General features: G+C 37.8%; 1 protein-coding gene across 5 annotated transcripts in view; it reads right to left on the bottom strand.

Moving 5' to 3' along the window:
* Window positions 1–423: 423 nt before the first annotated feature.
* FAM135A (family with sequence similarity 135 member A) overlaps window positions 424–27,112 on the bottom strand; it is a 102,987-nt gene continuing 76,298 nt past the window's right edge. For 4 of the 5 annotated variants that reach the window (XM_054722585.1, XM_054722588.1, XM_054722589.1 and 1 more), the window contains 5 exons: window positions 27,015–27,112; window positions 24,605–24,756; window positions 22,820–22,930; window positions 4,683–4,796; window positions 424–1,858 (listed from right to left, as the gene is read on the bottom strand). In XM_054722585.1, coding sequence (XP_054578560.1) covers window positions 1,653–1,858; window positions 4,683–4,796; window positions 22,820–22,930; window positions 24,605–24,756; window positions 27,015–27,112 — 681 coding nt within the window. In that variant the 3' untranslated portion in view covers window positions 424–1,652. The remainder of the gene's footprint in view (window positions 1,859–4,682; window positions 4,797–22,819; window positions 22,931–24,604; window positions 24,757–27,014) is intronic. The other variant, XM_054722587.1, reaches the window with a different exon arrangement.

The following is a 27,112-nucleotide window of genomic DNA, read 5'->3' as shown; positions in this document are numbered from 1 at the left end:
ATAAGAGCAATTTACCCTTAAATACAATTATATGATTATGAGTAAGAAGAATCCTTTGATTATCCTGGAAGAGATTACTCAAATTTAGAAATAAGCATGGCATTTCAAATTCAGGGTCAAGGTATGTGAAGATGAAAAATGTGTGTGGCAAAAATACATGGTAGATAATGCATATATTTACATTTTCCAGTTACAATGCACTTGGTATATTATTGCTTAGTCATTTCATTGAATTTTCAAGTACTTTTTAAAAAAGTAAAGATTTATGGAGAGCAATCAATGAAATACTGTATAATATATGCAAAAGATGTAAATTATAAAAATAATTTACAAAAGCTATGTTATATAATCACACTTGTCTATAATTAATATATTCAATTATAAATAAAAATATAACTCTAGTATTCTGAAAATAAGCAAGTGTTTTAGCTGTTCCTCTAGTCATTTGTTCATTTATTAACACCAGAGGCAGTAACACAATGCTAAAAATAAACATGCATCAATTATACAATACATACTTACAAAAATCTTATGTTTAATCACAACTGGTGAATAATGCAAACAGACCTTCTATCCACCTTAGTGCACTATGATTTTCGCAAGTAAAATAATAAAGGAAAACAGAAAATTTAATGCTATTCAGCACCTTTAGTAAAGTCAAAAGACTTATCATCTCCATATATCAAAAACATTTGCATCTGTATCACGAAACATGTAAAGTTAATTATTTTGTTCTATTTTTAACACGAATTATTTTATTTACATTACTCTATAGTTCAACAAAATTTAACAGTATTTAAAAATTATCTCAATTCATAAAAGTATTTCATAAATTTCAACATTTAATTATTATGTACAGGAAGTCCATGAAAAAAAGTTAAAAGAAATGTAGTCAGAAAGTTCAAGCAACATTACCAAATTTAACAAAATTCCAACTAAATCAAGGCAGAGGGCATTCAAACATTCAAAAATCTCTAGATGTTGCTAACATGAACATGAAAAGTTCCAGTAATAAAAGGCAATGTGAGAAACAATGTTGAAATCACCAGTAGAAAATATATTTTAATAGGCATGACATATGTTTTAATAGTAGTAATGAATTTTTATAGAAAACTTTTATAACATTGTCATATACGAACTACCTCATTTGGCGGGGCTGAAGAGTTGATTTCAAAAAAATATATTTTAGCAGCCATAATTTTATTTCCAGTTAAAACATAGTAAAATGTTAAAAGTAAAATTTGTAATTAACTAAATATACCCAATACTAGAAAATTTAAAATTCCACGCTGTTCTAGCAATCATGGCCTCTAGTATGATGTGTCTGAATATATGGATTGTGGAAAGCCAATAATAAACAATCAGACATACATATGGGCTTAAAGTTTCACTGAAATACTTATGTAGCAAAATATATTAAAAAGTAATAGAAAAGTAAAAAGATAAAATTAAAAAAATATTGCACAGCCATATTACCTATAAAGTAAAGTTGATGTTTAAAAAGCTCTAAATATGGATGATATAAATTATCTTCCATATAAAAAGGTATAAATATTTCTTAGAACTTATCAGCATCTATAGTTTAAATATAATACATTATTTGAATCATTGTTGAATGAGGTAATTGTTAAGTCTCTTAACAATGTTTTATCCTACTGGAAATATTTGAGGGCAGCAACCAGAAAGAATTTCTCTAAAAATATTTCTGAATCAAGAACAGCTATATGTGCAGCTCTCCCAATGAGTGAGTCAGCTGTATTAGGCAATGCATTGATGACATTATATCGAACCAAATTACAGTCCTTGCTTTGCAAAATTGGACGAAGCAAATTGTGGATCATTTCTGAATAGATCTGTCCTATGGAAAAAGAGAAAAAGTAAAATTAGTTCACATGATTAACTGAAAAATATTCGATGCCAACTTTAAAATATATATATATATATATACATATATTTATTTCAGAGAGGAAGGGAGAGGGAGAGATAGAAACATCAATGATGAGAGAGAATCACTGATTGGCAGCCTCTTGCATGCCCCCCTGGGGACAGAGCCTGCAACGGCTCACTGGGAATGGAACCGTGACCTGGTTTTTAGGTCAAACACTGAGCCACACAGGTTGGGCTCTATGCCTAGTTTAATATAATTTACAAAATTTAGTTACTTTATTTCCATTTAAAGTAGAAAAAGTTGTCCGCGTCTGTGTCATATATATATTTTTTGCTTAATCACTTCACCTTTTTCTACCCAGCTCCCCAATCTTCCTCCCCGATGTATTTATATCTGTTTCTATTGTTCGTTAAATTATTATTTTATTAGATTGTATACTTTAAACCTGTATGGTTTTATTAATCAATGTCACCTCAATCGATTCAATAAAAAAAGTAGAAAATGTTACTTTAAAAGGTTGTATTTTCCTTTAATTATCATTTTTGAGACAGTTTTAGAGAAAACATGATTCTATTATTTATCTAGCCATAACAAATTTATTATACATTATTCTTATCAATTTAATATTTTTAATTCAAAGCAATGAATATAACAGAGCAAATAGTTTTCTTCAACATTAAGTCACCTATGATTCATTAAATCATGAAAAGGTAGCCATGCTGAGACATTTTAATAAAGCAAAATTTAAAACTTTAGTCTACAGCAAGTTTCCACAGCAGTTGACATTTCCCCACATATTTCCACAATACAGGGATGGGTAAAAGTAGGTTAATAATAATAAATAATACAATAATTAATGAATAAATAATAATAAAGTAATTAAGTAATAAATAATAATACAAAAAATAAACTGTTCGTGTACTCACAACTGTAAACCTACTTTCGCCCATTCCTGTATTTTGAGAATGCCAACTTTCTATAGTCAGAAGAACAATGTGAGTTTGGCTCAAGGATCAAAGAGGATCCTTGTTTTGCTCTGAAGGTTTATTTAATGCTTGGTTCTGCTTTTAATTCTAAAGTTATGCTTCTCTCTCCCTCATTTTGGTTAATTCTTATAATAGACTTACTGAGGTCATGCTAAGCATAAAAGATCAAAGTTAGATATGCATACACATAAAAACACAAACTACTTATAAGGGGGCAAAACAGTTTTTAATGCTTATGCATTACTACATTACTAACAGATGAGTGCTAACACATATCCATGGAACCTATACATTTTAGAAAAGCAGGTATTACATTTTGGAGGAGAGGCAGATGAGGAATGAAGAGAAGGCAATCGTATATAGAAGTACAATTAGAGAAAGGAGACAGAAGTATTTTAGAGGAAGATTAATATCATCCAGATTCACAGACAACTTCTTCTCTTAGTTTTCATTGCTAGTCAAGTTGGATTTCTGGTTCCATGCTATTTAAAAAATATTCTTACATAGGAAGAAATCTAAACCTCTATTAGAGTTTCCCTGTCCCCCGGTGGCAAAAGAAAGGACATTTATCTAGTTTTAGTGACCCATCTGAAGGTTAAATCTCTTCTAAATTTTTCTCAAAAGTGGACTCTTGCTAAGACAGAAGTAAAAACACATACACAGACAAGTTATTCTGCTGTCACAAAATGCTAAAAAAATATGTTAAATGAGCAGAGTGCTTACTATGTGCCAGAACCCTGTTAGGCAAGTCTAATACCAATGTATCTAAAGAGTCTCTGCCTAAAGAAGCTGTTCAGCCGAAACCGGTTTGGCTCAGTGGATAGAGCGTCGGCCTGCGGACTCAAAGGTCCCGGGTTCGATTCCGGTCAAGGGCATGTACCTTGGTTGCGGGCACATCCCCAGTAGGGGGTATGCAAGAGGCAGCTGATCGATGTTTCTCTCTCATTGATGTTTCTAACTCTCTATCCCTCTCTCTTCCTCTCTGTAAAAAATCAATAAGATATATATATATATAAAAAGAAGCTGTTCACTGTCACAATATGGGAAAAGCAAAGGTTTAAGTATTTGTTTAAAATTAGCCTTATTCCAAAAAAGGAACAGAGGCAACACTGGCAGGCAGGACACCCAAGTTCTTATCCTAAGCCTATAATTAACCTTTTGCACTCAGATGTCGAGTGTGACTCGACATGGTTAGCATTAGAATAAAGGAATCGAGAAAAAAGCAAGCGAGTGCAAAGGGTTAACCACCAGTGACTTTGGATACGCCACTTAGCATCTCTGGGCCCCATTTACAAAGTGAGCAAACAGGACCAAAGTCTCCTTCTGGCAGCAAATAGCTATGATTTCTTTTGTTATTCAAAATTAGCAGAAGAATAAATAAGTACTTTTTTCATCAGCCACTATCAATAAAGTGGTGCACCTCCCTGTTGCCATCTGAGGTACAAAACGAAGTAAGGTACAGACCAACATGTAGCATAACCATTACCCCAATCACCAGCCCCAATAATCTGGAGGAAATCAAAGTACAAATTATTTATGAGGCAGCAAAATGGAGAAGCATTTGTAATTAGATGAAAGAGCTATTTCATAAGAACAATTACTGTTTCATTGGTAGAACCAACTGATGTGGTGGGAGCAAAGAAAGGAAGAAAAATGGAGGAAGGATAGCTGTTAACATCAGTGGGTGGACAAATAAGTAAAAGGAAAAAGAAGGATGAGACAAAGAAGAAAGTGACTACAAGAAACATTTGGGAAAAAACTCAGGTATAGCTATAACTCTTCAAAATACTTCTAATGTATTTTGTTACCTGACTGTTTGTCCTTTAAAGCTGTTTTACACATTTCAATGCGGGCAGAGTGATAAGGAACATAGCGATCCTGTAGAGATCCCACTAGCACAACATTTTTGAAATAATGAAGCCCTGTGAAAAGAAAAAACTAATTATAATGAAATAATTAACCAGATTTAGAACTTATTTTAAAAGCCTAGTTTTATTTTTTAAATGTCTTTATTTATTTTAGAGCTAGGAGGAAAGAGGGGTAGAGAGAGAAACACCGATGAGAGAGAAACATGGATGGCTGCCTCCTGCAAGCCCCCTACTGGGGATGGAGCCAGCAATCCGGGCATGTGCTCTGACCGGGAATCAAACCGGTAATATATTGCTTCATGGGTCAAGGCTCAACCAGTAAGCCACAACAGCTGGACTAGTAGCATATTAAGTGACCAAAAAAATTTATTTCCTCAGTAGCACTGTTTATGGTTTTTAAAATACCTACTGAATTCTTTCTCCAAATTTTTATATATTATCTATAATCCCCTACCCAAGCTTCATTTATGTAGTTTATGTGCTCATATGAGGCGTGTGTTTGCACTGAGTGAAAGCAAGGATTGTGGTGTGGTGGTATGAGGGATGGGGAGAAATTAGATATGGTGAACTAAAATTCCATAATATTTCACAACATTCTTGCTTTTCAGAGGATAGTCCTCAATATTAAGGAATATTTCCCAAGAAACCTATATTCTTCCTTTAAAAACAAATGAAACAACATATATGAATTCATTTAAAGCTGACTTAACTTTTTTTATTTCACTCTTGCCTAATATTTACATTTTTTCCTTACTTAAATATGATGTCAAGAGGATACATACTTTGATTTTTTTTAGTAATAATAATGGGCTTCATGATCCATCCCTAGACCTGTCAGATTCCTTTATTTTCTTTTTTTTTTTAATGAATCTTTATTGTTCAGATTACAATTGTTTCTCCTTTTTCCCCACATATCTCCCCACCACCCAGTTCCTCCCCCCCATTCTTACCTTACCTCCCCCCGCCCCGCTGTCCTTATCCATAGGTGTATGATTTTTGTCCAGTCTCTTCCCATACTCCCCACACAGACACCCCTTTCCCCCTGAGAATTATCAATCCACTCCCATTCTATGCCTGATTCTATTAAGTTCACCAGTTTATTCTGTTCCTCAGATTTTTAATTCACTTGACTTTTAGATTCACTTGTTGATAGATATATATTTGTTGTTCATAATTTTTATCTTTCTTCTTCTTTTTCCTCTTTTTAAAGAATACCTTTCAGCATTTCATATAATGCTGGTTTGGTGGTGATGAACTCCTTTAGCTTTTTCTTATCTGTGAAGCTCTTTATCTGCCCTTCAATTCTGAATGATAACTTTGCTGGGTAGAGTAGTCTTGGTTGTAGGTTCCTGCTATTCATCACTTTGAATATTTCTTGCCACTCCCGTCTGGCCTGCATGGTTTCTGTTGAGAAATTAGCTGATAATCGTATGGGAGCTCCCTTGTAGGTAACTAACTGTTTTTCTCTTGCTGCTTGTAAGATTCTCTCTTTGTCTTTTGCTCTTGGCATTTTAATTATGATGTGTCTTGGTGTGGTCCTCTTTGGATTCCTTTTGTTTGGGGTTCTGTGTGCTTCCTGGACTTGTAAGTCTATTTCTTTCATCAGGTGGGGGAAGTTTTCGTTCATTATTTCTTCAAATAGGTTTTCAGCATCTTGCTCTCTCTCTTCTTCTGGTACCCCCATAATTCTGATGTTGGTTCGCTTGAAGTTGTCCCAGAGGCTTCTTACACTATCTTCAACTTTCTGAATTCTCTTCTCTTCATGCTTCTCTGGAAGAGTGTCCTTGGCCTCTTTGTATTTCAAATCTTTGAGTTGATTCTTGCAATCCTCTAGTCTGCTTTTGGGTCTCTGTATAATATTTTTTTATCTCAGTCAGTGTATGTTTAATTTCTAGTTGGACCTCATTGAATTTATCGGCCTTTTCCATGAAATTCTTGAAAAACCTTATAACCGTGGTTTTGAACTCTATGTCCAGTCGCTTGTTCTCCTCCATTTCTTTGGTTTGTGATCTGTTTCCTTGCCTTCTCATATTCTCTGCTTCCCTAAGTTGGTAGGGTAGTTTTGTGTACTAGGTGTCCTATTGGTTCAACGGGTCAGCCTCCCAGTTACTTGAGGTGGACACTCTTGGTTTACCCTTGTGTACTGTGTGTCCCCCAGCAGGAGCTACAGCAAGGGCTAGTTTTCTCCTCCTTTGCTTGGGCGGTTTTGGAGCAGTCTGACTGGAGCTGCAGTTGGTTAAGCTGCTCCAGAACAGGCCATTTATATGCAAAAGCCGCTGTGTGGAGCCTGGGCGGGTTTGTAGAATGTGCGGGGCGGGGCCTCAGGGCGGGGCCTCAGGGCGGGGCGGGGTCTCAGGGCGTCACTAGGCTGGGGCGTGGCCAACGGCGATGGCTGCCGTCAGCCGTCTCTGCCTTTCCACGTTTCCAAGTCCCTGCGCCCCGCGCTCCAGCGCAGTAAACAATGATTGCTGGGCGCACCAATGCAAAAGTCACTCTCACTTTCCGACCCGATGGCCAAGAGTCCAGCTTCTCCCCGTAGGTGCCTGGGTCCCCCGAGTGTCCCCAGAAACTGGATTTCAGAGTGATCGGGAGCTTGTCTCCCTGCGGGTTGAAGAAAAGCCGCGCACCCAGCCGGCGGTACCTCAGCTTTTCAGCGATTGTGCTTCTTTCTCTTCTTAGTTGTAAATCTTCCACTCAGCCAGCTTTCCCGTGGTTCTGGGTGGTAGACGTTTTTGTCTTTTAGTTGTATTTTTTAAATTATTGTGTGAGGCAGCAGATTAATTGTTTAACTATGCCGCCATGTTGGTTCCTCCCCAGATTCCTTTATTTTCATATTTTATTAAACTAAGTGAATTTAAGACTTGTGATTTGGAATATTAATTAATTAAGTACTGAAACTATGTTCTTAACTACTTTATTACTAGTAATGTTCTAGTTTTACTATTTGTCTCAGACTAGTAAGAAATAAAAATTTTATGTGATTATTAAATAATATACAAATCAATAATGGCAAGACATTACAATTGGGGTGTGTAGTACATACAATTTTGTTTCTGGAATGTTTCAGAGTAAAATTCTGATACTTTTTGTGCACTGAAATTCATATTCTTAGACAAACCAACTGTGGGAACTATTGTGGATCCAGAATAAAGGAAGCCTTTGTAGAAGCTTCCTTTCTCCCTTGGAACTTAAGGGTCCTAATAATGAGAAGACTGTAGATCCCCGTTCAGCCAGTTGAGACTGTATATAGCCTTTATGCCAAATATAAGGTCATCTTCCCTTTTTTTTTTTTACAATGAGGAGATAACAGCAATTTGAGTATAGAAAATTCCAGGGATATAAGTAAAATAAACATCTACAATAGGAATTCAATTACACAATCATATTTTAAGGATATTAAGAAAAATTGCAGAAACCAAGATTGCGGTATAAGATAAACACCTAATTGTTGCCTACCACAACAATTTTGAAACTACAACTGGAAAACAGAGCGCACACCGTCCAGAACCACTGGAAAGCTGGCAGAGTGGAAAACCTACAACTAGAGAAAAAGAGAGGGGGACGCTGAGCCTCAGGAGCTGTGGAGGTGCGGAGATCCGTGAGCGCGGAAAGGGTGGGCAGCTGAATACGCGGTAGGCTTGCTCGCAGCGCGTGGAGAGGGAGGGCAGCAGACGCTGCGTGGCTAGCTTTCTCGTTTGGGAGAAAAACAAAACCTCCCGACTGCACTGAAATCCAGTTGCGGTCGGGGAGAAACTGGTCTGTTTGGTAGCGGGCGAGGCTCGAAAGCTGCCTTCTCTCAGAGGCGCGCAGCCATTGATTAGGGCACGGAGGAACAGGCCCTCTTAGGGTGGCGCTGACGGAAACCAAGTTTGTCTGCGCCATTCTGAGACTCCGCCCCATCCAAGCTGAGCACAGCCCTCCCAGTGACTGCATTTCTCGTTCGGGAGAAAAACAAAACCTCCGGTCTGCACTGAAATCCAGCCCCAGCTGGGGAGAAACTGGTCTGTTAGGCAGAGGGAGAGGCTCGAAAGCTGCCTTCTCTCAGAGGCGCACAGCCATTAATTCGGGCACGGAGAAACCGCCCCTCTTAGGGCGGAGCAGATGGGAAACCAAAGCTTGTCTGCGCCACCCTGAGACTCCGCCCCATCCAAGCTGAGCACAGAAGCTCTCCCAGCGGAGACACTGCTGATCCTCACAGCCAACTGGCTTGGAGATCAATTCCCGCCAGTGATACCAACAATCCCAACCACTCTGAACTCCAGTTTCTGGGGACACGCGGGGGACCCAGATGCCTACGGGACTCTCGGCCATCGGTCGGAGAGTGAGAGTGACTTTTCTGTCGGTGTGGACGACACCAGATTTCAACCACTCTCATAAGGGACACATTCAAGAGGCAGACTCAGTGAGCACCAAAGTCCTACTGTGTCTCCAGCACAGCAATTCTTCCGTTATAGACACAGCAGGCCCTCACAACCAACTGGACCGGAGGTCAATTCCTCCCAGTGTACCAACAGCAATCAGGGCTTTTAACTTCACCAAGACTTTCCACTCAGCCCACAAAGGGGAGTACCAAGAGCGACCACCTAGGGTGATTGGGAAAGCTGAGCTACCGGCCCCTATAGGTCACAGACCACACAAAGCCACTCCATCAACACAGGGAGGCAGCCAAAATGTGGAGACATCGAAGTATGTCACAAGTAGGAGAGACAGATGAAAGCAAACTAATGGATGACACAGTGTTCAGAACCTTATTTATAAGGTTACTCAAGAATCTTCTAAAAACCGCTGAGAAACTTGAAGAGACCTTCAAGGACCTTAATGAGAATACCAAAAAAATGGAAAAGGACCAGTCAGAAATTATGCATACAGTGTCTGAAATAAAGAATATACAGAGTAGACCACCACACCCGAAGAGTCAAACCAAAGATCTGGAATATGAGGAAGAAAAAAACACCCAACCAGAGAGGCAGAAAGAAAGAAGAAGAATCCAAAAGTGTGAGGATAGCATAAGGAGCCTCCGAGATGGCTTTAAGCGTACCAATATACGAATTTTTGGGGTGCCAGAAGAGAGAGAGCAAGATACTGAAAACCTATTTGAGGAAATAATGACAAAAAACTTCCCCCACCTGGTGAAAGAAATAGACTTACAAGTTCAGGAAGCACACAGAATCCCAAACAAGAGGAATCCAAAGAGGACCACACCAAAACACATCATAATTAAAATGCCAAGGGCAAAAGACAAAGAGAGAATCTTACAAGCAGCAAGAGAAAAACAGTTAGTTACCTACAAGGGAGCACCCATACAACTGTCAGCTGATTTCTCAACAGAAACTATGCAGGCTAGACGGGAATGGCAAGAAATATTCAAAGTGATGAATAGCAAGAACCTACAACCAAGACTACTCTACCCAACAAAGTTATCATTCAGAATTGAAGGGCAGATAAAGAGCTTCACAGATAAGAAAAAGCTAAAGGAGTTCATCACCACCAAACCAGTATTATATGAAATGCTGAAAGGTATTCTTTAAAAAGAGGAAAAAGAAGAAAAAAGTAAAGATAAAAATTATGAACAACAAATATATATCTATCAACAAGTGATTCTAAAAATCAAGTGAATTAAAAACCTGAGGAACAGAATAAACTGGTGAACATAATAGAATCAGAGGCATAGAATGGGAGTGGATTGATAATTCTCAGGGGGAAAGGAGTGTCTGTGTGGGGAATATGGGAAGAGACTGGACAAAAGTCATACACCTATGGATAAGGACAACGGGGGGGGGGAGGGGAGGGAACCAGGTGATGGGGAGATATGCGGGAAAAAAAGGGGAAACAACTGTAATAATCTGAACAATAAAGATTTATTAAAAAAAAGAAAAAAGAAAAAATTGATTTCCCCCTCCATTTTCACATTTTATGAGACAATTTCATTCTACTTTGGCTTCATTTGACAGCAATGTCTTCATTAGCAATTAGTGCTACTTTAGGAATTACCTATGTATCTTAGAGCAGAGGTCTTCAAAGTGGTATACATTTATCCCATAGGTAATTAAGACTCTCTTAATTTGGAGGTGAGGGATAATTGTAAAGGTGTATAAAGTCCAAAGACAGGTTGATTGATTTTTCAAAAATTGGAGATATTATAGTGGTTTGCTACTGATAAGAATGATCTGTACAAAAGAGAAAATTGATGTAAGAGAGGGATGGGGCAGCTACTAAAGCCAAGGCCTTAAATAAGCAGGGAGTAGATGGGCATGTATAGCTTTAAGGAAACTGATTTCCATAGTCCAACTTCCATATGAGCACTTTTCTATAAATGGCTTGTCCTGCTCCCACATTACAAGAAAAAGATATTTCTCCAATCTATTTCAGATCTCATCATGATGTATAACCTTGGGGCACACATCTTCCATAAATCAAATTAAAATAATCTTTATATTTTTATGATGACATAATTACAGTAAATATATACAACTGGATATGCTAGAAAACATATCCTCTGCAACTATTTCAAATGATAGAAAGTGTTTTTAGATGTCACCCTAAAATTATATAAGGGGGTATACACTTTTGCAAAAAATTTTTAGTGGTTAAATTAGCCAAACATGTGAAAACAACTGTCCTACTAAATGTCATTACTTCCAAGTGGTTTTTGATACTGCACTTTGTGAATCTAAGTATGCTGCTGTTACTGAAATTTTATCCCAAGTTGCATGAAACCAGTCATATAACAACACAATTAGCTTCTTCATTTATCTAAAAGGTATATATATGTGTACTCCATAAAGGGCTACCATGTTGCACAATTTTAGGGGCACAATTCATACCACACTCTGCATAAATAATACCACTTGGAGCTGTGCATTCCACAGCCTATGCTTAATAACTTCATTTTTATTTTTTCCTATTTTTCCTTAAACTGCCAGCATCTTCTATCCCCTCTTCACTCTTACCTTATGACCTCGCTTTCTATTTCACTGAGAATATGATAGAAAAGAACTTCCACATACACCCACCTTAACACAAACCCACTTACCATACCTGTACTTGCACATTCTGCCTTCACTCTTGCTCCTTCTGACGAACTGTTCATGCTCCCAACTCAGGCTAGCCCTTATACTTGTATGCTACTATCTCTCCTGCTTATTTAAGGCTATGGCTCTAGTAGCTTTCCCATCCCCCTCTTACATTAGTTTTCTCTTTTGTACAGATCATTCTTATCAGTAGCAAAACACTGTAATCTCTTCCATTAAAAAAAAAAATCAATCAACCTGTCTTTGGACTTTATACTACTTTACTATTACCCCTCACCCCCAATTTCTTGATACATCTTTATTTATATAGTTATATCATAAAAATAGTAGGCATTACATTTAAAAATTACATTAAATATGTTTTTCAAAATAATAGCTTTTAGCAGAGAATGTGATATACTTCTTTTAAAAATATATATTTTTATTGATTTCGGAGAGGAAGGGAGAGATAGAAACATCAATGATGAGAAAGAATCACTGCTCGACTGCCTCTTGCACACCCCACACTGGGGATCGAGCCCACAACCCTGGGCATGTGCCCTGACTGGGAATCAAACCATGACCTCCTGGTTGACACTCAACCATTGAGTCAACTGGCCCGGCTGATATACTTCTATAGAGAAATGACACTCAGGTTGAGAATCACTGCTTTAGACTGACATCCTTGAGAGAAGTGTCTATGTCTCCCCAAGTTCAGGCAGCTCAGTGGAAGGAAAGTAAAATCAATAATGATTAGATGAGGACATTTCCTCTTTTTAAAAATTGATTTTTAGAGAGAGAAGAGGGGAGAGGGAGAGAGAGAAACATTGGATCAGCTGCCTCCTGCACACCCCCTACTGGAGATCGATCTCGTAACCCATTAAGTGCCCTGACTGGGAATCAAACCTATGACCTCTCAGTGCATGGGACCAACTCAGCCACACTGACTGGGCTAGTTGAGGGGATTTCTAAGACACTTTAAAGTCTTAGATTCTATGATGATGAAATAGAACCAAAGATCCTAATTCTGTCCTAGCACGTTTGGCTCAGTGGATAGAGTGCTGGCCTACGGACTGACGGGTGCTTGGTTCAATTCTGGTCAAAGGCTTAAAGGCCTGATCTCCAGTAGGGGGTGTGCAGGAGGCAGCCGATTAATGATTCTCTCTCATCAATGATGTTTCTATCTCTCGTTCCCTTTCCCTTCCTCTCTGAAATCAATATAAAATATATTTTAAAAAAGATCCTAATACTGATATATACTATATTGTCATATTTTGAAATGTGATTCCTAAGACAGTACTTTACTTTTAAAATGCATTTTAAATTTAGTAATCAATCTATCTTAATAATTTTTCAACATAAATTAATACTAAAAATGTACTTTTGCATAGAAGGTTTGATTTTTGAGTTATCCAAGAACCAAGTTAACTAAATAGACTGTGACTCTTTTTGAATTTTTGGGTTTCAATTCCTTGTCTAGCAGTGTTGGCTGGAGAAGGCACAAACTCAAAGTGAAACATGGTAGGCTCAGAGTCTCAATGGGAATTAAGGGAATACATCATCTGAGTTGAAGTCCATCTAATAAAAATGTCTGGAGTTTTTATTTTGAAAGCCTTGTATTCTAGGTTCATCTTCTCTGCACCTACACTGATTCTACCTGCTTAAAGATGACCTAGTTAACGGGCCTTCAGGTTAGCACTTCACTCAGCCCCTGAAGTGGCTAATTATTGGGTGACGTTACCTCTAACTTGGGAAAGTAACAAGATTTTCCCCATCTACAGAATGAAGTAGAATTAAAAAAATTTTTAAATATTTTAGTTTACTTTTCAAGATTACCAAGAAAAAGATTAAAATCTTCAATATTTTTCTGTACTGTGTAATAACATGATTTATATGAACACTGTAAATGATAACTTTCATCTTCTTTATTATAGTCTTCCTGATACTTTTGGTGTCTCAATTTTTCTGAAACTTTAATATTTTAAAGCAATTCATATTGATTCATTTTATCTACTTTTTGAAATTGGCTAAAGCCCTGGTTGTTTTGCATACTAAGGGACATTTAGCAGAGTCTGGAGATATTTTTGTTGTCACACTGTGGATTGGGGGTGTAAGAGTGCGTGTTTTACTGGTATTTTGTGGGTAGAGGCCAATGATGCTAAATATCCTATAATGCATAGGACAATGCATGACAACAAAGAATTATCCAGCCTAGAATGTCAATAGTGCTGAAGCTGAGAAAACCTTGTACTATACAATGGACATATTCTAAGCAATATTAAACTATTCTTATTATTACTTACTTATTTTAAATACTATGTTAGAAAGAATTTGCTTCCTAAAATAATGTTAGCTGATGCTGATTTGTTCCCATATTTTCAGAAACAAAATACAAATGTTATTTACAAATCAAGTGATATGTATTATTAAACACTCCTATAATCTACTGGAAGAGAAGATTATCTTGAGCCACACTAGCACAGCAGGAAACTTCTTTATTTGTCAGAAAACAACCACTGGTAAAGAGAATCTAAGCGGATGTTTTTGGGAATACCTTAAAAGGATATTATGTTTTATAAGTTTCAACATGAATAGATTCTTTTCTGGCTATATTTGAGCCCTTATTATGGAATGTAAAAGTGCCCATGATCCTTGTCTCTATGTAATCTTGACTACTTCACCACTGGTGTCACCTAATATATATATATAATATGCAGTTTACCTTCCACATTGCTCTAGTTCCTTCAGCTAAGACTTTGTACCTTTCACACAGTGAAACCATAAAAGAGAAATCACCACTAGGACTTTTTGTTTAAAAACACCTAATAATCGCATTTTGGTTACTTAAAATGGTTATGTAAACACTGTTCTATGCTTTTCTGTTTTACTTATGTTTCTAATGTGAACCCATATATTTCTACATTGTGAATAAAGTAATTATATGCATGTTAGAGGCCTGGTGCACGAAATTCATTCACTTGGGGGTCCCTCGGCCTGGCCTGTGCCCTCTTGCAATCTGGGAGCCCTTGGGGGATGTCTGACTGCGGCAGAGGCAGGAGAGGCTCCTGCCACCACCACTGCACTGGCCAGCCATGAGGGCAGCTTCTGGCTGAGCAGCGCGTCCCCTGTGGGAGCACACTGACCACCAGGGGGCAGCTCCTACGTTAAGCGTCTGCCCTCTGGTGGTCAGTGTGCATCTTAGCAACCGGTTGTTCCACCATTCAGTCGATTTTCATATTAGCCTTTTATTATATAGGATAGAATATACAGGTGTAATAATTTCCTAGGAATTGACTACTCATTTCTCACAATTCTCTAGATGACAAAAAAGGGGGGAGGGGAACATAGCTCAAAACAGACTTGCTCCAACCCTTGTGATAATGTTATAATTTAAAAATCAATTAATATGTGTTGATATTTAAAATTGCAATTAGAAATAGCCTCTAAAGAGAAATCATGTAATAAAAATATACATTAATGGCTTAACATAACATGGCTTGAACCATGCGTGACTGCTTACTAACTCTGTGACCTGCAGCAAATCACCCAATTTTTCTATGCCTCAGTGTCCTACTCTGCAGAATGGGGACAATAATAGTCCTACTTCATAAAGCTAAATCAGCTATATGTTTCGTATGCTTAAGTGGTATCTGGAATATAAAAATGTTGTGTGTGTCAGCTATTATTTATTCCTATATTTAGTATTATTTACTGCACTAGTCATCATTATTCTTCTTTCATGTTATTGTCCAATAATAATATTAATTGAATTCAGGCATATATTAATAAACTTATATCTGAGTATAAGTAGAAATCTTAAAACATGAAAACAATTTTCACAAGTCATTTGAATAATTTTTATGGCTGGTAAAATTGACATTTAGATGAGCTGATTTTTTTGTTGTTGTTAATCCTCACCCACGGATATTTTTTTCATTGATTTTTAGAGAGTGGAAGGGAGGGGGAAGAGACAGAGAGAGAGAAACATCAATTGGTTGCTTCCTGCATGCACCTGAGGCCAGGGATTGAGTCTGCAACCAAGGTACATGCCCTTGACTGGAACTGAACCCTCAATCTGCAGGCTAATGCTCTAACCACTGAGCCAAACCGACCAAGGCTAGATGAGCTGATTTTTAACAATTCTGTTAAAATATTTCCTAAAATAGATTCATGTGAGCAAATTTCTATTATCTAAAACACTAATATTATTTTAGTTCAGGCACTTCTTCATTTAGAGCTATTTTTACTATTTAACATTTATTGAGTTTCAATGCTATTCAAAACTAGGGGCCCGGTGCACAAAATTCGTGCACTGGGGAGGGGTCCCTCAGCCCAGCCTGCCCCCTGTCACATACTGGGAGCCACCAGGGGATGTCCTATGGACCTAAGCCACACGCAGTCTGGCTTCCCTTTGCTTGAGGCTACTGGGCTGATCAGGGGAAGGCACCTGCCCCATCACCCCTCTGCTGCAGCCACTGTCAGTCACCGCAGCCACCAAGGTATTTTCATCAACACAGACCCCAGTCCCTTCACCATGAAAAAATGACAACTTTCTTTAAGCATTTTCAAGACGTGTCTTTCATAGAATATGACATTTCTTTATTTTTCTTTTTATCCTCACCTGAGGATACGTTTCCATTGATTTTTTTTCCCCTTCCCTCTGATCCCAAGCTCAGCCCCTTCCCAAGCCAAAAGCCTCCTCCCCAGGCTTAGGCTTGGGAAGGGGTCCCCTGCCTCCCACCTCCGATCTCAGGCTCTGCCCCTTCTTAAGCCTAAAGCCTCTACCCCAGGCTTTAGGCTTGGGAAGGGGTTCCCCCCAGCACCTCCTGAAGCCTAAAGCCTCCGCCCCAGACTTTAGGCTTGGGAAGGGGTTCCCCCCAGCACCTCCCCAAGCTTAAAGCCTCCACCCTAGGCATTAGGAGGATAAGATATATAAATAACCATCCCCAGATTTCTTTATCATATTAGTAACAACATTTAAGGTAGAATCCTCAAAAGGCTAAAGCAGGCTTGGGAAGGGGTCCCGCCCCAACTTTGATCACAGGCTCAGTCCCTTCCCAAGCCTAAAGCCTCTGCCCCAGGTTTAGGCTTGGGAAAGCCCCCCCCCCCCCAGCACTTCCCCAAGCCTAAAGCCTCCTTGCCAGGCTTTATGCTTGGGAAGGGGTTCCCCCCCCCCCCCCCACGCACCTCTGATAATAGGCTTGGCCCCTTCCTAAGCCTAAAGCCTACACCCCAGGTTTAGGCTTGGGAAGGAGTCGTCCTCCCCCCTGCCTCCCCCTCCCCCACACCTCCGATTGCAGGCTTGGCCCCTTCCCAAGCCTAAGGCCTCCGCCCAAGGTTTAGGCTTAGGAGGGGTTTCCTACCCGCCCCTCCGATGGCAGGCTCAGCCCCTTCCCAAGCCTAAAGCCTCTGCCTGATGGCCGGCTGGGAGTGACCTGAGTGCTGAGGAGGTTCCCTGGGCCCAGGTATGTATGCAAATTAACCACCATCTTGGTTAGGTTAATTTGCATACTCACCCTGATTGGCTGCTGGGCGTGGCTTGGGCATAGCGAAGGTGTGGTCAATTTGCATATTACTCTTTTATTAGGTAGGATGGTCATTGTTTACATGCATTACCTCAAGTAATCTTTAACAGTCCTGTAAGGAAGATCCTATTATTCCCATTCTACCAATGAAGAAACTAAAGCTTATTTAGATTAAGTAACCTAGTCAGTGTTTCAACTAGAACTAATACCTATGTGTGCCTTCAAGTTTGGCTGTTATGTAGTGTTAGGCTGGTACAACCAGAAGGGAGGCGAGAGTCTTGCCATACATTGTAAGTCAAATAATAAATTAATAACTTGTAAGCAAAAGTTTTAACTATTCCTTATGAAATAACTCAAGTGCAAAAGACCTACTCATATCTATTAGTAACTATAATCTTAACTAGACGCCCGGTGGAAGGGGTGGGGTGGGCTCCCTCAGACCAGCCTGCACCCTCTCCCAATCCGGGACCCCTCAGGGATGTCTGACTGCCTGTGGGATCAGGCCTAAACCGGCAGTCAGATATCCCTCTCGCAATCCAGGACTGCTGGCTCCTAACTGCTCACCTGCCTGCCTGCCTGATTGCCCCAACCCCTCTGCCTGCCTGCCTAATTGCCCCTAACCGCCTCTGCCTGCCTGCCTGATCACCCCTAACCACCTCTGCCTGCCTGCCTCATTGACTCCAACCGCTGGCCTGCCTGCCTGATCGCCCCTAACTGCCTCTGCCTGCCTGCCTCATTGCCTCCAACTGCTGGCCTGCCTGCCTGATAGCCCCTAACCACTCTGCCTGCCTGCCTGATCGCCCCTAACTGCCTCTGCCTTGCCCCCGCTGCTATGGCTTCATCCCGAAGGACGTCAGGAATGATGTCCGGAATGACATCTGGAAGGTCATTCGGCTATCTGGTCTAATTAGCAGATTACGCTTTTATTATTATAGATCATACAAATCTGTTTGGATGAGGAATGCATGGAGTATAGAATTTTTGTAGTAAGATTTTATACTTATGTTTTTATTTATTTTATTTTATTTTTATTTTTTATAGTAGTACCTATATCTCCTTTTTTTGTTTTTATTTTCTTATGTTGCTATTTATTACTGTTGTTAACGAAATTTACTTTGTATAATGCAGTATAAATACACAAACCCTGGGAAACATTTATATTCAGTTTTACCTTTCATGTATTTCCTAACCCATTAGGAGCAGTGGTAAAAACTTCACACTACACAAAATGGTTCTAGTTAGTGTAAGTTTTTATCACATGAGAACTATACACTATATTTATTTTTTTATTATTTTAAAATATATTTTATTGATTTTTTACAGAGAGGAAGGGAGAGAGATAGAGAATCAGAAACATTGATGAGAGAGAAACATCCATCAGCCGCCTCCTGTACGCCCCCCACTGGGGATGTGCCCGCAACCAAGGTACGTGCCCTTGACCGGAATTGAACATGGGACCCCCCCAGTCCGCAGGCTGACGCTCTATCCACTGAGCCAAACCGGTTTCGGCTATACACTATATTTCAAATTAAGGATTTTATGGGAATATCTTGTAGTTTTACTAATCACGTATATATTTCTGTACACTGTAAGAAACTTATTGTTTATCTGTACCTTTAGAAACAAGATCATAAAACTCAACTTATAAAAAAAGTTTCTTTCATTGATTCTAATAACAGACAATACATGAAATAACCATCCCCAGATTTCTTTATCATATTAATAACAACATTTAAGGTAGAATCCTGAAAAGGCTAAAGCAGGACTCAAATGAAGTAGCTATATTCAATTACTAAATCTGTCCAGTGTTCATATCAAATGTTTTAAGAGAAGGATGGAGGATATGGGTGATAGGAATGAAGATAAAGCATAGATTTAAAAGACCAAAGATTAAGTTTATACGGTCAAGTTACTTTAGACTTGGAACTATCAGTCACCAATATACGGATTTGATTTTCAGCTTACCATACAATATCTGACCTGCTTTTGGATACTGAAAATAATATTGAAAAGATCATCCATTGATTCAATGGATTTATACCAAACAACTACTAGGAAGAACTATAGTAAATTCTAGGTGTGTATATATGAAGGGTGGAAAAGGTTGTCACAGCAGATCCTACTTAAAGAAAGGAGGATAAGATATATAAAAATGAAACACATCAGATAAACTATAAGGAGTATGATAAAATAGGTTCATATATAATATTAATAGGAATTCAGAGATATTAGCAATCTTGGGCTGTTGGACACAAAGAATCTTGGGCTGTGGAATCAATGACACTGAGGTGTTTCAAACCAAGTAATTTAGAAGATAGAGTGCTCCTTAAAAAAGGATGAAAAAAGAGATTGCAAAAGAAGACAATATGTTCAGTAGTAAACATATTTAGTTTGATATGTAAGTAGAGAAGTGTAGCAGGCCAATGAGGATGGGAATTCACTGATGAAGTAAGTCCTGGAGATAAAAGATTTGAGATATAAAGGCATATATTAGGTACTCTGAGAGCATAGTAGCATTAAATCAGAGAGCATCAAGAAAAGCTTTTGATAGTAAGTAGGTGGTGCTTGACTTTAACTTCAGCAAATGAAGATAATTAGTTCTGAAAAGAAGGGTAAACACATCAGGAGAAACAGTAGTAGAAAAAGTATGGATAAATGCAAGGAAGCATAAAACATGTGTGGTATGACTAAAGCAAAGGATGTGTATGTGGGAAGAATAAGATAGTAAGCAATTAAAATAAGTAGGGACCAGATTATAAAGGATTTGATGCCCTAAGCCTCAGAATTTAAACTTCATCCTAAAAGCTGCAAGGTATTATAAAAAGATTTTTAAACAGGAGCAATATAGTCTGATTTCATTTTTAGGAGATAATTTCATCTCATGAGGAAGTGAGATTGGAGAGAAGGGGTTATACAGGAAGCAAGGTAATCAGTCTGGAGGCCACAGCAATAACCTAAGTAGAAAGTGATGAAGGTTGAACTAGAGCAGTGGCAAAGAAAAGAAAGAGAAGCCTTAGAAAGCTGAATGTTTCCGGGTTTGATAACTCCATAGATGTGAGGAGAGAGTGAGAAAGAGGAGTCTGGAACAACTTCTAAGTTTCAGTCTGGGTAGATGAAAATGGTGCCATTCCTGTAGTTGTGGAATCCAGAGAATTAAATCTGAGTAGAAAGAGGAGGTGTCTGAAGCAGCTGAAGCACCCATCCTATATAATAAAGATGAAATATGCAAATTGACCATCACTCTGCCACAAAGATGGCTGCGCCCACAGCGGAGGCAGGGTTTCCTTAACACAAGATGGCTGCATCCACAGCAGAGGCTGAGTTCCCGTAACGAGCCTTAACAAGCAATAAGCAGGGGCCTGAGGCTGCGCCCCCCCACCCCCCCGCCCCTGTGGGGTTTGACTGGGGACCTCAGGCTGTGGCCCCTGCCTGGCGGGGTTTGACAGGGGACCTGAGGCCGCGACTCCACCCTGGCACCAGGCCAGGTGGCCTGAGGCTGCACTCCCTGCCTGGTGGGGCTTGACAGGGGACCTCAAGGTGCGCCCCTGGCCCTGGTGCTGGGCTGGGGGACCTCAGGCTGCTCCCCCCAACCTGGCGCCAGGATGGGGGACCTGGGGCCTTGCCCCCCGCCCCAGCCCCAGGCCAGAGGACCTGAGGCCACGCCCTCTGCCTGACAGGGCTTGACAGGGGACCTCAAGGTGCGCCCCCCTCCCTGCCCCTGGTTCTGGGCAGGGGGAACTCAGGCTGCTCCCCTTGCCCTGGGCCGGGGGACCTGAGGCTGTTACCCCCACCCAGCGGGGCTTGACAGGGGATCTCAGGCTGTGTCCCCCACCCGGCAGGGCTTGACGGGGGACCTCAGGCCACACCGCCCGCCCCAGCACCGGACAAGGGGGCCTGAGGCTGTGCCCCCCACCCAGTGGGGCTTGACAAGGGTGAGACCGGCGGGGTCTGGATCTAGCTCAATGGGGAGTGGGGGCCAGCCGGGTCTGGGTCTCATGTGATTTTAAAGCCTACGTGGGTGGGTGGGGACATGACTCTGGGTCCCGTGGTGTGCCCCAGACTCTGACAGGAGGAAGATTTTCATACATTTTACTAATTTTCTTTCATCTCTGACACTTCTATTATAGAGAAAGGGCAAATAGCAATATTAAAATATTTCCTCTAATTAATCCCCTTTTAATGTGCATGAATTTTGTGCACCAGGACACTAGTATGACATATAAGTGAGTATATTCAGTATATTGGGTTCAGTAGGCCGTAGGGATACATATCTGAGCAGTACCAATGGTGAAGATGGATATGAAATGATGCTATCAAAGAAGAATGTACAGAGTGAGAACAGCAGGTGATAGAGGCTGGAAAAGAAAGAAAAGAAGCCTGTGTAGGAAGCAGAGAACTAAGATTAAAGAAAACCAAGAGAGGCTGATGTTACAGAATTGGAGGGAGGAAAATGTTTCAAGAAGGAGGGTGTTTTCATTAATTTATGTACTATTTATGGCTATTTTTGTGCTATAATGGTATTGTTGAGTAGTTGCAACAGAGATCATATGGTCCACAAAGCCAAATATTTATTATCTGGCCCTTTAGAAAAAAATTTTGCCAACCTCTGCCATACAGAGAGTAGTGGGGAAATGGGGGTGTGGTATTATCTAGGTTTCAGTTTATATCTCTACTTTCAGAAGAAAGAGAAGATAATATTCTTGGAAGAGAAAAAAGATAAAGATTTTTATTTTATTTTATTTATTTTTAAATTTGATTTGTTATTGAGAGAGGAAGGGAGAGGGAGAGAGAGATAGAAACATCAATGATGAGAGAGAATCATTGATTGGCTGCCTCCTCTATGGGAATTGAGCCCGCAACCCGGGCATGTACACTGACTGGGAATTGAACCCTGACCTTTTCAGTGGAAAGAATGTATGGGGAACCAGCTCCTAATCAGTCTGCAACTGATTTTTAAGATTGTGGAATATTTAATTCTACCTTTGGAGCTTCTAATATTACAGAAGGTAGTAAATTTATTATTTAATAATAAGCTAATAAGAGATGAAGAACAAGACTCGTCAGTGGTGAGAATGTGAAGAAGGAATAACTATTACTAGTTTAGTTATTGACATTTTCCAGAAATGTTTGACAGCCTTAGAACAGGAAAGTAGAACAATAGAACAATATGTGTCAGTTTATAACAAGGATTCAAGATTGAGGTAGGAGACAGCTAGAAGGACAGGAGGGCTAGGATATGCAGAGGCCTCGGTCAAAAACTGACTAACTTATAACTGGTATGGATTACAAATGCTAAAAATTTTAGGATAATATCAATGTAGCTGTGCAGCTCTTAAAAAATAAATATGATCATGTGAAAAAATTAAACCATGTTATCAATTGCTTAGTTTTAAATGTGAGTCTGCTATTTCATTTACCAAGAAGTTACAATTGACTAATACTTTTTAATCAGCAGAAAGACATGTAGATAATTTATTTGCTTAAGGTTTTTAAAAAAAGGATTTACAAGTGAATGTTTTAAAAACTGTTACTATATACTTACCTGCTTTATTACTAAGCTTGTATAAGAAAGTTTGGCGAGGGTCTGAATGATCTCGACATGTCAATTGCAAAAGAGAACCTGATTTTTTCCATTTCTGCATAAACCATAGACCTAGAGAGTTATAAATGATATGTGAGTATAACTAGAAATATATAGTAACATATGCCAAGGTTATTAATTTTAATATATTTAATTTCAGAAGAGACATCCTCCAAATTAGAATTCTGTTGGCTAATAAATATATTTACATGATATTTTCATTTTGTGATAACAAATATATACACATCCACATATAGGTTAACTATAGGTTAATGAAGGTTACAATGGGGCTTGCTATTTCTTTCTCAATCAGTAAAAGAGATAATGGTTCCAAAAGAATAAATCTGGGAAAATTGTACCTTTAGATATATTTGACCAAATTATAAAGAAGCAGAGGGAGATAAAACTTCAAACACAGTAGTAGATCTGAACACCTAAGTACTGAGACTTTACACTATAGATAATTATAGTTAAGTTTAGTTAAATATAATTTCACTTTCATATTTAACTGTATTTCTTTATATTACCAGTTACCCATATTTAAATGCATCCTCTCTTTATGTGAAACCCTAATCACTCTGGAACTGGTTTTCAAGATTGTGGAATATTCAATTTTACTTTTGGTGCTTCTAATATTACAGAAGGGAAGAGGAGAAGTTAAGAAAAAAACTTAATTGATTAAATCTGATAATTGAAAGCCTATCTGGGGGAAAGTTTAGTGAAGAAAGAAATTCAAAGTACTGCATCTTATTTATATTGGGTTCTATTTTTTTATTATTATTTATGGATTTCATTTTTCTCATGTCCTAATTTTCAATCTGAAAAAATTTAGAACTAGCTATATTTTGAAAACCAGCATTTGAAATAAGATACAAAAGAAAATGGTTTGGTTTTTTCGTTCAATGAAAGAAGTGAAAGACAAAATCAAAATAATAGTTTTAAGGCTCAATGAAAAAACGAAAACAAAATGAAATACAATTTATCCTCTCAATAGAAATCAATTGACTAAATTATAAAAACCATTTATAAAAAATCTAAGGAAAAACAAAGCCAAATAAAAAACAAATCAAGAATGAGATTAGTGATGTCCAAGCTGGTTTGGCTCAGTGGATAGAGTGTCAGCCTGCAGACTGAACGGTCCCGGGCTCAATGCCCAGTAGGGGGTGTGCAAGAGGCAGCTGATCAATGATTCTCTCTCATCATTGATGTTTCTATCTCTCCCTCTCTCTTCCTCTCTGAAATCAATAAAAAATATAAATATTTTTAAAAAGAATGAGATTAGTGAGAATAATTTTTCTAATCAAAATGGGCTCTTAACTTTCATTTTAATTTCTTTAAAAATTTTAGAATTTATTTCCTCATAATACCACTGTTAAAATTAGAGTTAACATTCTATATAAAATATTTTATAACTTTATTATATATTAAATATAGACATTTACTGGCTATCTGTTTAACTGATGGAACAACAGAATAGCCTGTTTATAAGATAAACATTTACTAAAAAGATTTAGTTTAATTAAAAAAATGCTCTAGTTACTTTTTACAAATGTCATCTCAATATAATATTCGTTTTCTGAAATGACTTATCAGCTTATTTCATGAGCATGACAAAACAGAAAACAGCTACATTTTTTTTTTCATGAATTTTCAAGTATGTGACAAGTTGGCTCTAAAATAAACACATACTAAATTTGACTTTTCTCCCCATGCCATATTTTTATACTAAACAATAAAACTTTTTACCTGTATTAACAAGAGCACTGCTATTGTAGAGTGTACCGAGGTGAGGTCCAGAAAGAGATAGAAAGGTATGAAGTTTGTGGAGGTAATATTTAAACCTTGGCCTTGTAAGCACTGAACGGATTATTAAATTGCCCAACGAATGTCCAATAAAGCTTTAAGAGGGAAAAAAAGAAAAAGACGTTTCTCCCATAGTATTAGTTTTAAAAACAAATAGCAAGGTGATTATCACTACAGATAGATGTAAAATATTAAGAGTTAAAAATTTTCTAGTATGTTTTAAAATTATGGTTTAATACTTTGAAATGAGATAACTTACATTTTGAAGGAAAATATGTGACTGTAGTAGAAAGTTCCTATTATGTAATTTAAATGCTTACTCTATGGAAACAATATATTATATAGAAAATGTTACTTATAGTTTGTAATTGCTTAGAAATAAGTATAGTTGCTTATACTTTTAAGTAATATACACTGACTAGATAAATTTGTCTCCCTAGGCAGACATACAATTATTTTCTTAAATAATAATTTAAAACAAACTTTTCTGGACCACACTCAAAAGTGGGCAGTTCTTTTGACCTCTCTCAAGGCACAGCTAAAACGTGCATTTTCCTACTATAAGTCTAAGATCATAGCAAAATAACTAATATTTATAAAGTACTTCATCTTTATTAAGGAATAGTTTAAATGAAAAGAGCCTTTTTTGCTTAGCATTATTTTACAATAGATAATATATGAATTCCTGTGGACAATAACAAAAAAAGAGCCCTGACCAGTTTGGCTCAGTGGATAGAGCGTCAGTCAGCCTGTAGATTGAAGGGTCCCAGGTTGGATTCCGGTCAAGGGCATGTACCTTGGTTGCAGGCACATCCCCCGTAGGGGGTGTGCAGGAGGCAACTGATCGATGTTTCTGTCTCATCGATGTTTCTAACTCTCTATTCCTCTCCCTTCCTTTCTGTAAAAAAATCAATTTTATATACATACATACATACATATATATATATATATATACACATATATATACATATATACATACATATATATATATATATATATATATATATATATATATGAAAGATGTCTAAACACTGGTTTATCCATATAATTAGTGAGAAGTTCAGGACGAACTTCCCTCCTGAAGTGACTTTCCTAAAGCTGTGGGGTGAGAGTTATGAGTAACTAACAGTCCTCAATCAACTAGATCAGGCTTTTGGATAATGGGTGATTATAACTGACAACCTAATCTGAAAAGGGAATACTTTTGTGGACGAATGAAAAAATTAAATATTTTTCTCATAAAATAGTAAATGAATAAAAAAATATGAGGATCACTGTAGAAAATTTAGTAAGCAAAGAGTATTTTAAAAATCTATAAATGAAAAGGATTAGAATGAGAAAATAATTTCTTCTCCCAATATACTTGTATCTCTCCCCATATTTTAACAGAAATCTGTTTTGTGTTTTTCTTTTAACCCTTTGCACTCGCTTGCTTTTTTCTCGATTCCTTTATTCTAATGCTAACAGTGTCGAGTCACACTCGACATCCGAAAGCAAAAGGTTAAACTTTAAGTAGAAACCTGTTTATCTATTTTCCTAAAATGCATGTTTTAGCTGTGCCTTGAGAGTAGTCAAAGAACTGCCCACTTTTGAGTGTGGACCAGAAAATACTTCCATACTTCAGACTGGAAACAAACTACAAACACTTATAGTATACAGAGCCAGCTTCTTCCTCTAACTTAATGGAGATATGAAGATAATGAGTTTATTCTTTTTGAAGAACGAAGGTTAGTTTTTACTTAATTCCTAATAGACAAGAAGAAATAAATATTTTCCTCTCTCCCATGTATATCCTCAATATCTGATTAAATAATGAGACATATTGGTTTGATCACATCTCTTACTTGTAGAAAACTAACTTACAAAGTAGTCATAAAACTTTGAAAATATTTTTATTGTTTTACTCGTTTATATATATCCATTTTCCTTCAAACTTTTCTTTTTGGTAACATCTTTTTTGATATATAATTCACATAACATATAATTCACCCACTTAAAGTGTACAATTCAATATTTTTTAGTGTATTCAGAGTTTTATAGTCATTACTACAAGAAATTTTATAACATTTTCACCAGATGCTGTATCTTTAGCTATCAACTCCCTACCTCCTATTTCCCCCAACTCTAAACAATCCCTAATCTACTGCTGTCTATAGATTTGCAAATTCTGGACAATTCATATAAACAGAATCATATAATATGTGATGTTTTAAGATTTTCTTTTCTCTTCCAATTAATTTAAGTTGTGATCTCCTATATTCAGAATATGATGACAAAACTATCACAAATTCTTTTTAGGTTTTCTATAATTCATAGAGATATAAAAATAGTTATGTAATATTATAGAAGTTACCTTATTTTTGAAACTGTTAGACTATATATCTGAATATATTGTATTATCTCATCCAGAAGACGATCAGTCATGCTATCAAAATCAGCAAAAGTATCATT

This window comes from Eptesicus fuscus, chromosome 10 (assembly GCF_027574615.1).
Source record: "Eptesicus fuscus isolate TK198812 chromosome 10, DD_ASM_mEF_20220401, whole genome shotgun sequence".
Classification (NCBI taxonomy): Eukaryota; Metazoa; Chordata; class Mammalia; order Chiroptera; family Vespertilionidae; genus Eptesicus; species Eptesicus fuscus.
The sequence above is the reverse complement of the archived record's forward strand: the minus strand, read 5'-3'. Positions and strand labels throughout refer to the sequence as shown.